Here is a 13,912-nt window from a genome sequence, read left to right as displayed (position 1 = left end):
TGTCCATCTTCCTTTGGTGGATGTGTCCCAGCGGTGTTGCCATGTTGCCATCGCCTCATCACTTAGCCTCCGGGAGTATGTTACGCCGGTTCTTCTGCCAAGGTACCTCTGCTTTTCTGCCTCTGCCAGCAGCTCTAGCGGTGGCATTCCTGCGATTACTATTGCTGCTTCCGTTGATACAGTACGGAACGAGAAAGATACCCTAAGGGCACACCTTCGGTAGGCTGAGAGCAGGTGCTTCTTATATGAAGTTTTAGCCATTGCTTCAGACCAGATGGGCGCTGCGTATAGGGCTACTGATGTGACTACATTCATCAATAGTAACCTTCTGTCTTGCCTCGGTCCACCAAGGTTGGGCATTATTCGTGCTAGGGCATTGCTTACTCCAGCACACCGTCCTCCAACATATTTGAGGTGCTCCTTGTAGTTGAGTCTGTTGTCTATCATGACTCCCAGGTACTTGATTGCTGCTTTTGAGGTGATCTGTTCATTCCCTACTTCTATTGTTATGAACTCTACTTTTTTCCTGCTGCTTACAAGTAGCACCTCTGTCTTGTGGTCAGCTAGTTTGAGTCCTATGCTTGCTATCCAGCTCCTAGCTATTGCTACAGTTTTGTTACACATTCTTGTCAGTATGTCAAGGTGTTTTCCCGTCACTACTATTGCTATATCGTCCGCGAACCCAGTGATTTCTGCCCTCTTGGGCAGTTCCAGCCTAAGTATGCCATCATACATTATGTTCCATAGTATTGGGCCTAACACTGATCCCTGTGGTACACCCGCTGTCACGGCATAATGCTTTCTGCCTTCGTCTGTGTCGTACAGGAGCACTCTGTCGTTAAGGTAGTCCCTAATGATCTCTACTAGGTACTTTGGTACATTTTTCCCATCAAGTGCTGCAAGAATGACATCCCAGTCTGCTGAGTTAAAGGCATTTTTCACGTCCAGCGTGATAATGGCGCAGTACTCTTTTTCTCCCTCGAGCCACCGCACTCCTTTAATGGCGTCTTTCGCTGTGTGTATAACTGCTGCTATCGCATCTACTGTGGAGCGGGCTTTGCGGAAGCCATATTGTCGGTCTGAGAGGCCATCTCCTTCCAGTGCTTCGTCCAGTCTTCTGCTAATTATTTTTTCCAGTAGTTTGCCGGCAGTGTCAATCATGCAGAGCGGCCGGTAGCCTGAAGCGTCCTGGGCGCTATTTCCTTTTGGGATTAGCACCAGTCTTTGCTTCTTCCAGATCCGGGGGAATTTCCTCTCCTTAATGCATGCGTCGAAGGTCTCTCTGAATAGTTCAGCTTCGTGTTCGATAGCCGTCCTGAGGGCAATGTTTGGGACTCCATCCACTCCAGGTGCTTTCTTTAGTTTTAGTCCTCTGCTCGCCGCCTCTAATTCTTCAAGAGTGACACCTGGGATGTTTTCTGTGGCCTCACAGCTTGCCACTGAGTATGTAATTTCTGCCCTCTGGGGGAAGAGTCCCTCCACAATTGCCTTGAGCTTCGTAGCGCATGTTGTGACTGGTGGACGGAAGCTGCTTAGCTTTTTCATTACCAGCTTGTACCCTGTGCCCCATGGGTTATTCTCAACGTCATCGCACATCTCTCTGTAGCAGTTCCTTTTGCTTTGGGTGATAGCTTTTTTTAAGGTGGCTCTCGCAGCCTTATACTCTTCTTGAAGTTCGACAAAGTTTTCGCGACCTCTAGCTCTCTGGCATATTCGACGTGCGCGTATGCATTTCTTGCGGAGGTCGGCAATCTGTCTGTTCCACCAGTAGACGGGTTGTCTTCTAGCCTGTTGGCCTTTCTTGGCCATAGACGCGTTACAGGCATCAGCAATGCAACGCATCAGGATGGTCGCTTTGTTGCTCGCACTACCCATTAGGTGACACTCACCCATCGACAGTTTGAATGCCTCTTTGTCGAAGGTGGTGTCTCTCCATCCTGGATTGGGTCGGGTGCCATTTGTTGGGTTCCGTCTCGTGGGTCGTCTGTGGATCTCAAATATTATTGCCTGGTGGTCACTGTGCGTGTATTCATCCGATACGTGCCATTCCGCTGAGGGTAGTAGGGCAGAACTGATGAAAGTTATGTCGATCTTTGAGCTTCTCCCCCCTCTGGAGAAAGTGTCCTTTTCACCGCAGTTGAGCAGTGCTACATCCAGGGTTGCAAACGCTTCAAGAAGGTATTCTCCCCTGAGGTTCGTGCGATTTGAGCCCCACTCGACTGCCCATGCATTGAAGTCGCCTGCGATAACTATGGGCTTTACTTCTTCCGCGTCTTTGACGAGCTTATCAAGTGCATGTCTGTACGTCTCTAGCGGCATGCTGGGGGGGTAGTAACAGCTGTAGTATGTTATTCCGTTCACTGTGCTTTTTACGTATCCTTCCTCGCCGCTGTGCGTCTTCTCAAGTGGATACTTGCCGCATGTCCATATTGATGCTTTATTGCATCCGCTAGTGGTCCATCGTTGTGAGTCATCCGCTCTGTAGTGTTCGCTGAGGATTGCTAGGTCGATTTTTTGCTCGCGCACTATCTGTTTTAGAAGCTCCTGGGCAGCCTCGCAGTGGTTTAAGTTCAATTGAAGGACCCTCATTTGTGTTTATTCAGGACCTTCCTGCGGGCTGATATATAGTGGGGGCATTTAGGCCCTCCTGTGACATGCCTGGCGTCGGCATTTGGGTCGTTTCTGCATAGTAGGCAGTGTGGGTCTCCTTGGCACGCTTTGGCTAGGTGGTCAAGTCCCCCGCACTTGAAGCAGTGCTTCGACCAGTCTTTGAGACTTCTACAGTTTCTTGCCATATGCCCGAAGTCAAGGCATTTGTAGCATCTTGTCGGTGTAGACCTTTTGAGTAGTCTGCAGACTGTCCATCCAACTCGCAGTTTGCCTAACTCTTCTGCCTCTTTTGCCTGTTTCTCCGGTATGACGATTATGGCCGTCCTAGTGCCACCAGGAGCATCCCTGATTACTTTGATGGCCTCGCCATGTATGTCACCTATCTGGTTCCTCCATGCGGTGAGTATTTCGTCCTCCGTAGTCACTTCATCGAGGTACCTTAGCTCGAACGTGGCTTCTTGTGTAAGCATTCTGACCTCGACCTCAGTGGGCAGTATGCTTTTGATGTGCTCCTGTTGTTGTCCGGTGGTCACATCGGTTGCTCTCTTAAATTCGAGCAGCAGCTCTCCTTTTTGCGTCTTCCGTACGGCATGGACCTCTTCTCCGACTGTTTTCAATTCAGGGGCGTTTTTTACCTTCCTGAGAATATCTGCGAATGACAGTTTCTCCGTCGGCTTGATAATCATGACATCAGGCCTAGGCGGTCTCCTTCGCTTTTTTGATACTTGTATCCACTTGCTGGTTGCCTGGCTGCTTCCTCCTTGTGTTGGTGCCTTTTCCATCTCTTGACTCGGTCCGCTTGCTTTGTCGGTTTTTGGCTTCGGTGTTCTTTTCGGCATGCTTGCATCTGTGTTATCCTGGTTCTCCTGTCTGTTAGTTTTCGTCTTTTTTGGAGGTGTTCTTCTAGGTCTCTCTACCTCTTCTCTTAGCCTTTTTGGTGTGCCGCGTACCTCTTGCTGTCGGGCAGTCTGCGTGCCCCTATCATTTGTACGCACGGATTTCTCTGCCTGCGGCTCCTTGGCCCTAGCTATTTGTTGGTATAGTGATGTTATCACCGCCACCAGGTCGCGCATTGGTTGGTGGATAGACCTTCTCCCACCACCAAACATTTCGTTGAGCTCGCCGATTTTCTCCCCCAACTTCGTGAGAGGGTCTCTCCCTTGTTTCGGAACCTGGACTAGCATTGGTTCGCTCTCTAGTTCAGGAGGAGATGACCGTGATCTTTCCATACTCCGCACCTGCAGGGTTTGTACTGGGGAGCGTGGTAGCCTCGATGCTTTTTGGAACGGGTTTTGCCCCGGACTTCCCGTTAGTGCCTCTTTTGCGCTCTTTGCGCCGGCCTGAGGGCTAGAGCCTATCTGTACTTCCGCCAGTGTTGTTGTTGTTGTTTTTTCCATTTTTGAGCTGTTGGGTCCCAACTCGTAGCCGTTATCTTGTATTCGTTGTGTAGTTACCCTTATTTGGTCCCATGGTTATCTTTGCAATGCAGGGAGGCCATGCGAGGGTTGACACAAGACCTTATGAGTGCATGTGTTCAGAGCCAGACCGGGAGCTAGACAGAAGGATAACCTTAACTGACCCTACACCCCAACTTAACGGGACGATTACAAGAGCGTTCTACGAGGCTTGCCAGGTTTTAACGGGACGGGGGCAGGTGACGCATTAGCCTGAAAGCCGTCTGGACCAGATTCCACTCCAGCCCATATTGGTAACAGAATACCTCACCCACCAGCCTAATATCGTCTGTTCAAGGTGTTGCATGTTTGCCCAGTATACCATAATCAGGATCTTACTGGGGTCGATCCTGATGGGTCCTCGGACCCGCTTTTCCGCTTCTCCATTTGGTGTGCTCGTGGGTATTTCGGCTTGGTATGCCGGTTCTTCTTTAGGGTCTGCAGTCTTGCCACTGCTACTCCCACGTTTAGACGCACTTTCCATCCTTGCTGCTCTTGGTCGGGGACTGCTTATTGGTTATTCGCAGCTGGCCTGTTTGCACAGGCCGTTCACTATCCGCCACCTGTGACCCCCACAGTAGCCTGAGCTCAGCCCTGTGTGTGTGTGTGTGTGTGTGTGTGTGTGCGTATGTGTGTTTGTGTAGGGATGTATGTATAATTCGCAATCGTCGCGTCGCTTGATGTGCATACAGGTGTGTTGGGTGATGCTGCTGAGTTTGGTTCTGTATTTTGCAATTTAATTTGTTTCGCTTTAGGGCGCTTAGTAGCTTAATGCGCTTTTACGACTTTTTGTTATCTGCCTGCTGGCGTTGCTTTATGATTAGTTGAAGTAATTAACGCAATTATTTGCGAACATTGTTACCTATTATTGTAACTCACTCGTTTTCTCTTTGTCAACAAATAAATATGTTTTGCCTTTTATTAGATGTGTGTGTGGCAATCATCAAACCAAAATTATTCGTGTCTCCGTTTTAGTTGCCAGCAAAGATTACAACGCAATCACTCTAAGCCAGGAGGCGCAGTTGGGGGGTGGAGTAGAAATGATCGGCAACAATACATAAATGGCACCATAACAATGTCCAATTTGTGGCCTGAATTGTGGATGTGCTCGTTGCTGGTTGGTCCTGCCGTATATTCAAATGGAAATTGCGCGTAACGCATTTTGATTGCACTTGAGTGCCTTCATAAAAATGCGCATTAAATAAATTCTCTTAAAGTGCTGTGGCATGTAGTTACAGTATTGGCCAGGCCATTGCAATGGCAATGCATATGTATCTACATTTGTGCGTTGGCGGCCACAATTTACATAGCCACATACATATGTACATGAACATATCTCTGTGAGTGTGTGTGTGTGGCCGGGTGGTTGCGTAATTGTTTTGCGCACATTTCCGTTTCCGCTGCGTTGCACTTCAATGCACCATTTTTATTTACAGTCTTGAATGCAGCCCGTTGTGGTCAGGCTGCTCTTTCATTGCCGTTTTTACTTTTCTGCTGCATTTTCATAATTGAGCAATTGTGTTGGCAAAATTTGCATACATTTTGAATGATCAAAAAGGCAAAGTAATGCTCTTAATAGCATTGATTTCCATACAAATCATAGCCTAAAGTTCATTAAAGCACCACATATTTATATGAAAACATATGTAAGTATTATGTAAAATTATTAATCCACTAATTATTTGCGATTTCGTAGTTATGCATTGCATAAAACTTTAACCTGCTTAATAGTTAAATATATTATTAAAAATATAGTGCCGTTTATAAAGATTTAGGCAATCAGTGAACAGAAAAAAAGTGTATGTTTATACAAAGAGTTACTTAGTAAAATATCTGCTCTAAGTTGCCTGAAAAATGAAACAAATGAATTAATGTCTATGAATAATCGGACAAGTTTGCATTTTTGTTAAATACAAGATGTGCTGGAATAGGAAAAACTCGTTTTGTTAAGGAAGGATAAAAGAGCTTTTAAACAAAAATAAAGACATGTGCATTACTTTCGTATTAAATCATTTTTAATTGAAGACATTTCCTTATATACATTTCATTTTACCAGAAGAAATATTTTTAGAATGTATATAATGGTGACAATTATATTAAAAGTACGGCAGAGGTTTGATGGTTTTAAAAACTTGGTTTTTACCTGAGGAAAGGATTTTAAAAATACATTTTGCCAGCTCAAATTATGTACGCTTCAAAGCAAACAAAAACTGATAGCTTTAAATTGGAAAAGAATTTGAAAAGCAATATAAAAAGTCTGAGCAACCTTTGCACTTCAAAGAGAACACGACACAACTTGTAAGTTTTTCTACTTTACGATGGTTCAGAAACTTGTGAATTAATGTTAAATTAACTATTGTTCCGATGTTGAAGCGTTGTATATTTATGTGGACTATAGAGCTACTAGCTTTTATAGTTTTTCATTTATTTTCTATAAACTAATATACAATTTTTTGCCTGCAAGTACCCACAAAATCTCATTAGTATTAATCGGTTCTGAACATACATAATATATTCTATGGATTATTGATGTATGATCATCCTTTTTAATGCCAGCCACAAAATTGTCAACTAATTTTTTTGGTCGCAAATAAATAGTGAACTAAATAACTGTGGCTTCAATTACTGTCAACAATAAAACACATACGCACAATAGTACGGAAAAACAAGAGCAACAACTGCAACCAAAATAACCATAACACTCCAACAAGGGCATGCAAAATATGTATATATGTACACAAGTATGTACATATATGTTACATATCCGACAGTGGCACTGGCAGTGGCACGGCCAACAATAAGAGTCATGCTCAGAATATTATGCAACATGCCATCATCCCAGTGGGCCAAACAAAAGCTGCAAAATGAAGTATGAGGTCAGCGCACAACGACAGCAATGGTAAGCGAAACAGAAAACAAAAAAGTGCCATCGCACAAAAGAAAAGCACATGATTGTCGCTTGAAACTTGAGCCATAGCAACTAACCTCATGACATCAGCTTTTTGGTTTTCAACTTATTACAATTTCCATATAAGTAGCAGGAGCAGCAGTAGCAGTAGCAGTGGCAGCAGCAGTAGCGAGGGATGCACAAAATGCAAACAAATGCGCATATGCACTGGAATGAAAAGAAAGAACAATGCACAAACATACAGACACATTCACAACATGCATACATGTATGTTTGTATGTATGTATGTGTGTATGAATGCATGTTTGTATGTAAGGAGCAGCTGAAGTGGCAGTGGCAGCAGTGCAAATGCCATGTCCTTCATTGCCGGGGCGTTTGGCCTCCATACCCTACAGCGCTCGTCGCATAAGCAGCCACGCACACCCTTATACATAAACACAAACACACTCACACACACACACAGATACAGATACAGATACACTCACAAGCATAGCAAACTGCTGTGGGGGTCTTTAAGTTTTATGGCACCATTGTGTCAAGATAATAATATGTACGTTTGTGTATGTACGTGACTGCATTTAAGTGCATAGTTGTGTTGTACACCAAACACAACAACAACAACACACACACACACACACACACACGCATACACGCAAACTTACACTTGCACGCACAGTCGCACATACAAGTAAAGTAGCATTCCTCTTGCATGACACTTACGCTACGAATTACTCTAAACTACTGCAAGTAGAGAAAACAAATGGCATCTATAACTAAGAACTTATATACCCTTTAACGGTTTTTTTTTATGAAAAGAAAAGTTGTTCATGATTGATAGATTTATGGTTCACAGTCGAGTCACAATAATAAGTGCTTGTTCATCATTCGCGACATCATTAGCAATGATATTATATGGTGCTCGCTAATATCCAATTGTGATTTAAAAAATGATAGTTAAGGCTTAGCTCGTCAGTCGGTTCCATAAAAACAATGCTTTCAAGCATATGAATGGACATCACTATTTTTCTACAATTTTAAAAATATTTATTTTCGAATCATAATATTTAATAATATTTCTAAAAACAAAATGATTCGAATCTACACACTTTTATGAATAAAGTGGACAATATAACGATGAATCGATATAGACTCCAATCGGGGCATAGCTGGCCAACTGGCAAATAAAATTCCCCCAACGTGTCGGAGGCATTAATAGACGTTATTGTATAGCTTTCTTATCTTTTAAGTTAGTTTAAATTGTTATATTAATTTATATTATATAATCGACAGAATTATTGTTCATATTCTAAATGAAATAAAATAAAATAAAATTACTCCCAAGAGTAATTTTAATGAATTAAACAAATGCCGGAAAAATGGGTAATTAGATATCATTCTTTACTTCCTTTTGCTGCAAGCTACCTTCACAAACACAGCAGACCACTTCATTTTGAATTGTAGGGTATTCTTAAGCTAAACAGAAAATGCTAAATAAGTGTTGCTAACAACGGCTTAAGCAAACATGGAGCATATGAACACGACTCTATGCAATACATTGTTGATATATATTTTATCAATTTAAATGAATTGTACACAAGCGTGTCATAAACTTTATTTCTCATGGCATTTGCTAATGTTTGTCAGTCGTATGTCCCACTGGCAACTTTCTTAATTAAAAGCTTTTGCTTTAGCTGTTGTTATTATTGTTGTTGCTGTTGCTGTTGATCTGGATCTGGATCTGCTGTCGTTTATAAGCAGTGCACTGACAAAGCATTGCATATTTTCATGCGCAGAATTTCGGACTCTTAATTCGACAACTCGGAGTGCGAATGGCCAAAATTTCAATTTGAATTTATATGCGCACTGCCTCACAAATTCATTAGCGTTATTTGCTCAGCATTTGTGAATGGCAGTGCCGCAAGGCACAAAAAGAAAACTAATTATAATGCAACACAAATGACAAACGACAATTATTCGCAACGACAATTAATCCCCCCATGCTCGTTCATGGCGGACTTTATGTGACTGTCCATTGTATATAGACCACAAAATAGGCATAAAATGAATACAGGCGGGCACTGGGTATTGCTGCTCAATATTTTTCCTTGTACAAATGCCAGAAATTCAAAACAGGCACACAAATAAAAAAACGCATAAAACAAAATAAAAGGAACATAAATTAAATATTATAAAAAATAGAGAGCTGAGAGCTACGACAAAATTGTGTGACTGGCACAACTTTGACCAAGTTGCTGTGTTTATACTTATGCGCTTAAACATAAAAATTTAAATAAAGTCAGTCGAGCGTGCACGCAAATAAATACAATTTATGAAAAACAGCACAGAAATAAGCCTAGACAAGGCAGCGTGGAGTGGGTGGTGAATGGTGGGAGGACTGGCGCTCCGTGTTTTGACTGTGCAATTGTTCAGCAATTCATTAGGTCAACAGTGGACGCGGCCATTTTGCATAATGCTGAACAAGTTGCTCTTGTTGACCTATAAATAAGGTAACGTTTTATTGCTGGTACCATAAAAATGAAACAAAAACAAGAAGAAAACTGAACTGTGCTTCTATTATGCAAATGTACAGAGAAGCGAATTATTTTAGCTGGCAATTAGGTCGATTGCGATATGATAATGTGGACAGTAAGCTTAACTACTTTTGCTAGAAGAGAAATACATCTTCACAAAGGACAATTCAAATTCAATGTAATTCATAAATTTTGGAATCGAAAACTTACCCTAGAAGCATTGTATATATTGACAATTTGAGGCATATAATACTTATTATGGAAACTTAGAAAATTATTCTCTTTTGCTTGTTAAACTACATGCGATTAAATAGATATATAACTATTATCATTTCATGTTGAATATTTTGTGTGGTGATATTAACTCTAACTAGCGTTGAAAAGGCTGGTAGTGCTGCCTCAAAATCAATTATTAAAACAAATGCTTCATATTTAAGAAGCTATTATTTAATTGCATTCTTAATGTTCCATTTCCGACCATTTTTGCTTTGCTTTATATCAAAACAAAAGTCATCATCAAATCATGATACAAAGTCATTTCACAATATGTACAACATACAATTATTTTAAAACACCTTTGTAATTATTTATTTCCAGGTCTTCAATAACCACGATTAGAAGCGGCTGTCACCAAACACCTTAACCTGTACCAAGAATCTGCTGTCGATTCACGCAGCAGTAACGAGGGATTTTCTGTGCAAGGAGCCGGGAAGAAACAATTCATCATCTCTGTGTTGCTGTCCATTGTAGTTGTTGCCATTGAGGAAGAAAAGAAAACAAAGCAAAAACATCGCTACAACAAATTGAATGTAATTTCATAAAAAGCGAGTGTTAATTTTTTGCCATTGAAGCTTCCTTGCTGGGCAACAGTGGCAACAATATATAGCTTAATGTGCTTATGCGCATTGACATGAAAAATGATGGAGAGCCTGCATACAACAATGGCTGGGCACAGGCAGACAGCGGATACAAGGAGCGCCAACAAACTAGCTAACTTATAGAGGGAGAGAGGGAAAAAAATAACACCAACGTAGTGGAAACTACACGCATTGCTAGACACTCACCCGCACAACCATAAACTCATTGTCGCATTGTTGGCGCGTGTGTGGAGCAAGGCACGGAAAGCGTAAGAGTTAGAGTAAGAGTAGCATTGACAAGCGGCAACAAAGGGAAGCTGAGTAGCAGCAACAACATCAAGTCACAGTAGCAGTGGCAGGAGCAGTACAAGAACGCTGCACATCGAAGTAGCACCATTTATCAGCGCATCAAGCCATACACACACACTAACCCCAGAGGCAGCCGGCATATGCGTGTGTGTGTGTGGGTGTGTGTATGTGTGCACAAGGCAGGCCGTGCTTTTGTGTCGCCATAGTTGAAAGCATAGAACGCGTTCATTCAAAAACCCATTAGCCCTAATAAGCGTAACAACAACAGCAGCAGTAGCAGCAGAAGCAGCAGAAGAAGAGAAAGAAGCCACAGCTTCGTTGTTTTCCTTTGATTGTCATTGAAGTAACACGAAAAGATTGCCACAAATGTTGCCGCCACGACTGCGATTGCGTATACCAATGCATTTCATGGAACTGCGCCTCATTTTACTCTGCCTGCCAACACTATTGCTGGCGACCACATTGGAGCCAGGTGCGTATACTTAACATAAACACCAACTTAAACAATTACTATGAACTCCAATGAGTTGTCTTAGTAACTGAATAAATAAATTTCGAGTGCTCAGCCAAGTACTTGGAAAATGAAAATTGAATTTCGTGCCAACGCACAGTGGGCTTGATGAAATGGCTTAGAAAAAATAAATGTAAATGGCAAATTGCATTAAACTATTATTAATGGCAATTGTCTTGTCAATGAGACAGAACCGATTTGTTCAGAAGAATCGTTATAAAGTGTATAGAAAAGGTTTCTTAATTTAAATTACAACCTTTTTTTGTCATCGAAATAAATACAAAGCCATTCTCTCAAGCTAGTTTATTTTGTGCGCTGATTTGGAAATAAATATAATTCCTTTCTTCATACCGATTTTTTGTTTTTTAAAATGCCAAATATACTGAATACTGACCGGGAAGTACGGCTATATTTAATATTTAATCATTAAGTAATTATACCAGTGATCAAGCTATAAATAATAGCTCTGTCTTATTGCGCGGCATGACTGCCGAGCCTTCACTCACGCGTGAAACTGCTGGACATCTTTTTGCAGTCGCTGATCTTCGTTCCCGTGTCGCACTGTTTCCCTCTCTCTGTGGTGTCATATTTCTGCTTGGGCGTCATTTAGTAGGCAAAAAGGCACACGCACTCACTCCCACAGGTTTTATGGAAATTGGCTAATCACAAAATTGTTGTTGATTTGTTTTGTTGGCAATTGAACAAAATTAGTAGAATAGGAGCAAACAAAGTTGCGCCCATAAAACACACTTGTTACTGTACTTTTGAATGTTCGACAATCATATTACGGATTACTCGTAATATTCCAGAGGGCCAGTTCTAAGGTCTTTGAAGAGCTAATGCTACTTTTGCCCACTGTGGCACGCCGTGGAGGCAGCAGTTTATTTTATTATTTGCATAAAACTAACAAATCGTTAGAGGCTGCCGTGTGCTCTTTATGCCTGGCCCACAATTAAAAACGTTTTAAGCCGGCGCCTAGGCGAAATAATAAAATGAAATGCTATTGCCAGACCGCGACCCAAACAGCGGCTCCGGCTCAAGTTGAGAACTTAGGATTCAAGGTGCTCGCCCGGGCACAAAACTTTGCCAATTTACAGATTTATTATGCTACGCGCTTTACAGCACATTTTATTATCTATCATGACGGTTGCTGTTCGGCGAGCGCTAAATTCTGGCACTTGAGCGCGCTAAGTATGCACCTGCGGCTAAAACTTTCATTCAAAATATTTTCATTAAAATGAAAGAAAAAAGCGCGCTTGTATAGAGAGCACAGCAAAAAGTAGGAGTAGTCGTAGATGAAATTCTAAGAGCAGTGGCGACAGACTGAGTGGCGAAGACTTTGAAAAATTGTAAAATATTTTAATGTTTGCAATTCATTTTGTTAATGGAATGCAAAAAAGAGGAGAAGAAAAGGGCGATGGAGCAGGGAAGCAGCGCTAGCGAAGCGAGACGTTACGAAAAGTGAAAATAAGCAAATAGCTACGACAATGTTGTCTTAGAATGAAGATTGTGAAATGGAAAGAAAGAAAGAAAATGGAAAGCGAGAAGACTGAAGTAGGGCATAGGGGGGAAGAAAAGCGAACATGATAGTCATTTCATCGTTCATGGAAAACTTTTGCCAATTATGAGCAAATTATGCGCCCAACTATTTATGTAAACATTTGAAATGCTGGAAATTTTCCTGAGCAAACAATTATTAATTTTTCGTTAATATTAACAGCAGAAAAAAGAGGCCTAAGAGCATGTTGTTGTTGTTAGTGGCAGAGGCGAAACTTGCGTTCGACCTTTTGCTAATTTGCTTTAAATAGGCGTCGTCGCCTAAAAGCCTGCCACACCCTTGTTTGCTAGTGTGCGGCGTCACGTATACGCATCGTTAGCACGCCTAAGTTATGGCCAACACGTAACATTCACAAATAATAAGGATAATGAAAAATACACAGGGGAGAGATTAGCCGCGACCTCTGCAGCGGAGCCAGCCAAAAATACCAAAAATGAAAAAAACAAGAAGAAGAACACAAGGGCGCCGACCCACCTTTTCGGTGTTGGCGGTGTTTTAGACGCTGCTGTATGCTGGTTGCCCTTGTGGCTTTGGTTTTGACCTAAAAGGCCACGCGAGCTTTGTACGAGCCTCTGTGTGGTTGTGTGTGTGTGTGTGTATGGGAATAAGTGTGTTTCTATGTACGGCCCAAGCGCGCGTTACGCATAAATTATCAACGAGCGTTCGCGTCATCTTATCGCGCGCTCATTACGCCGCAGCTTCCCTCATTTCATTTTCCATTCCCTCCATTTTGTGGCATGACAGTACAAAAATTGAAAATTTATTGCGCGCCTGATGGGCTGTGGTCACTGGACTATGGTCTCCGCGTCAAAGCTTTTGCGATTCGGTCAAACAAGAAAAAGTTTAAATTGACTTTTAAAGTGCACTGCGTATATTTATGTTTGTCCTTGTCCTTGGGTGTATGTATTTGAGCCACACCCAATGCAAATCTATTTGTTAATCCCAAAATGTATACTAAGAATTTTCAGCCAAACGATATGTTTCTGAAGGCAACCTTACATTTCGCACCAAACACCCGGGAAGCCAGATGACAGCACCACACGCGCCTGTCCTTCTGTCCGACTGTCTGTCTGTCTGTCTGTCTGTTCCACATTTACCCTAACATGGCAGCAGTCAGGAGTCAGTGACAGCAACTCAAGGTCACGACGTGCGAAATGTAAGAAGAGTATAAACA

The 13,912-nt window shown here is 42.1% G+C and overlaps 1 protein-coding gene across 1 annotated transcript in view; it reads left to right on the top strand.

Moving 5' to 3' along the window:
* Positions 1-13,912, top strand: part of LOC115625894 (zwei Ig domain protein zig-8) — a 97,415-nt gene that overhangs the window by 70,051 nt on the left and 13,452 nt on the right. Inside the window, exon 3 of the mRNA XM_030521125.1 lies at positions 10,101-11,141. Within this exon, the coding sequence (XP_030376985.1) occupies positions 11,036-11,141 (106 nt within the window). The 5' untranslated portion in view covers positions 10,101-11,035. The remainder of the gene's footprint in view (positions 1-10,100; positions 11,142-13,912) is intronic.

This window comes from Scaptodrosophila lebanonensis, unplaced genomic scaffold (genome assembly GCF_003285725.1).
Source record: "Scaptodrosophila lebanonensis strain 11010-0011.00,11010-0021.00 unplaced genomic scaffold, SlebRS2 tig00000001-arrow-pilon, whole genome shotgun sequence".
Taxonomy (NCBI): Eukaryota; Metazoa; Arthropoda; class Insecta; order Diptera; family Drosophilidae; genus Scaptodrosophila; species Scaptodrosophila lebanonensis.
The sequence above is the reverse complement of the archived record's forward strand: the minus strand, read 5'-3'. Positions and strand labels throughout refer to the sequence as shown.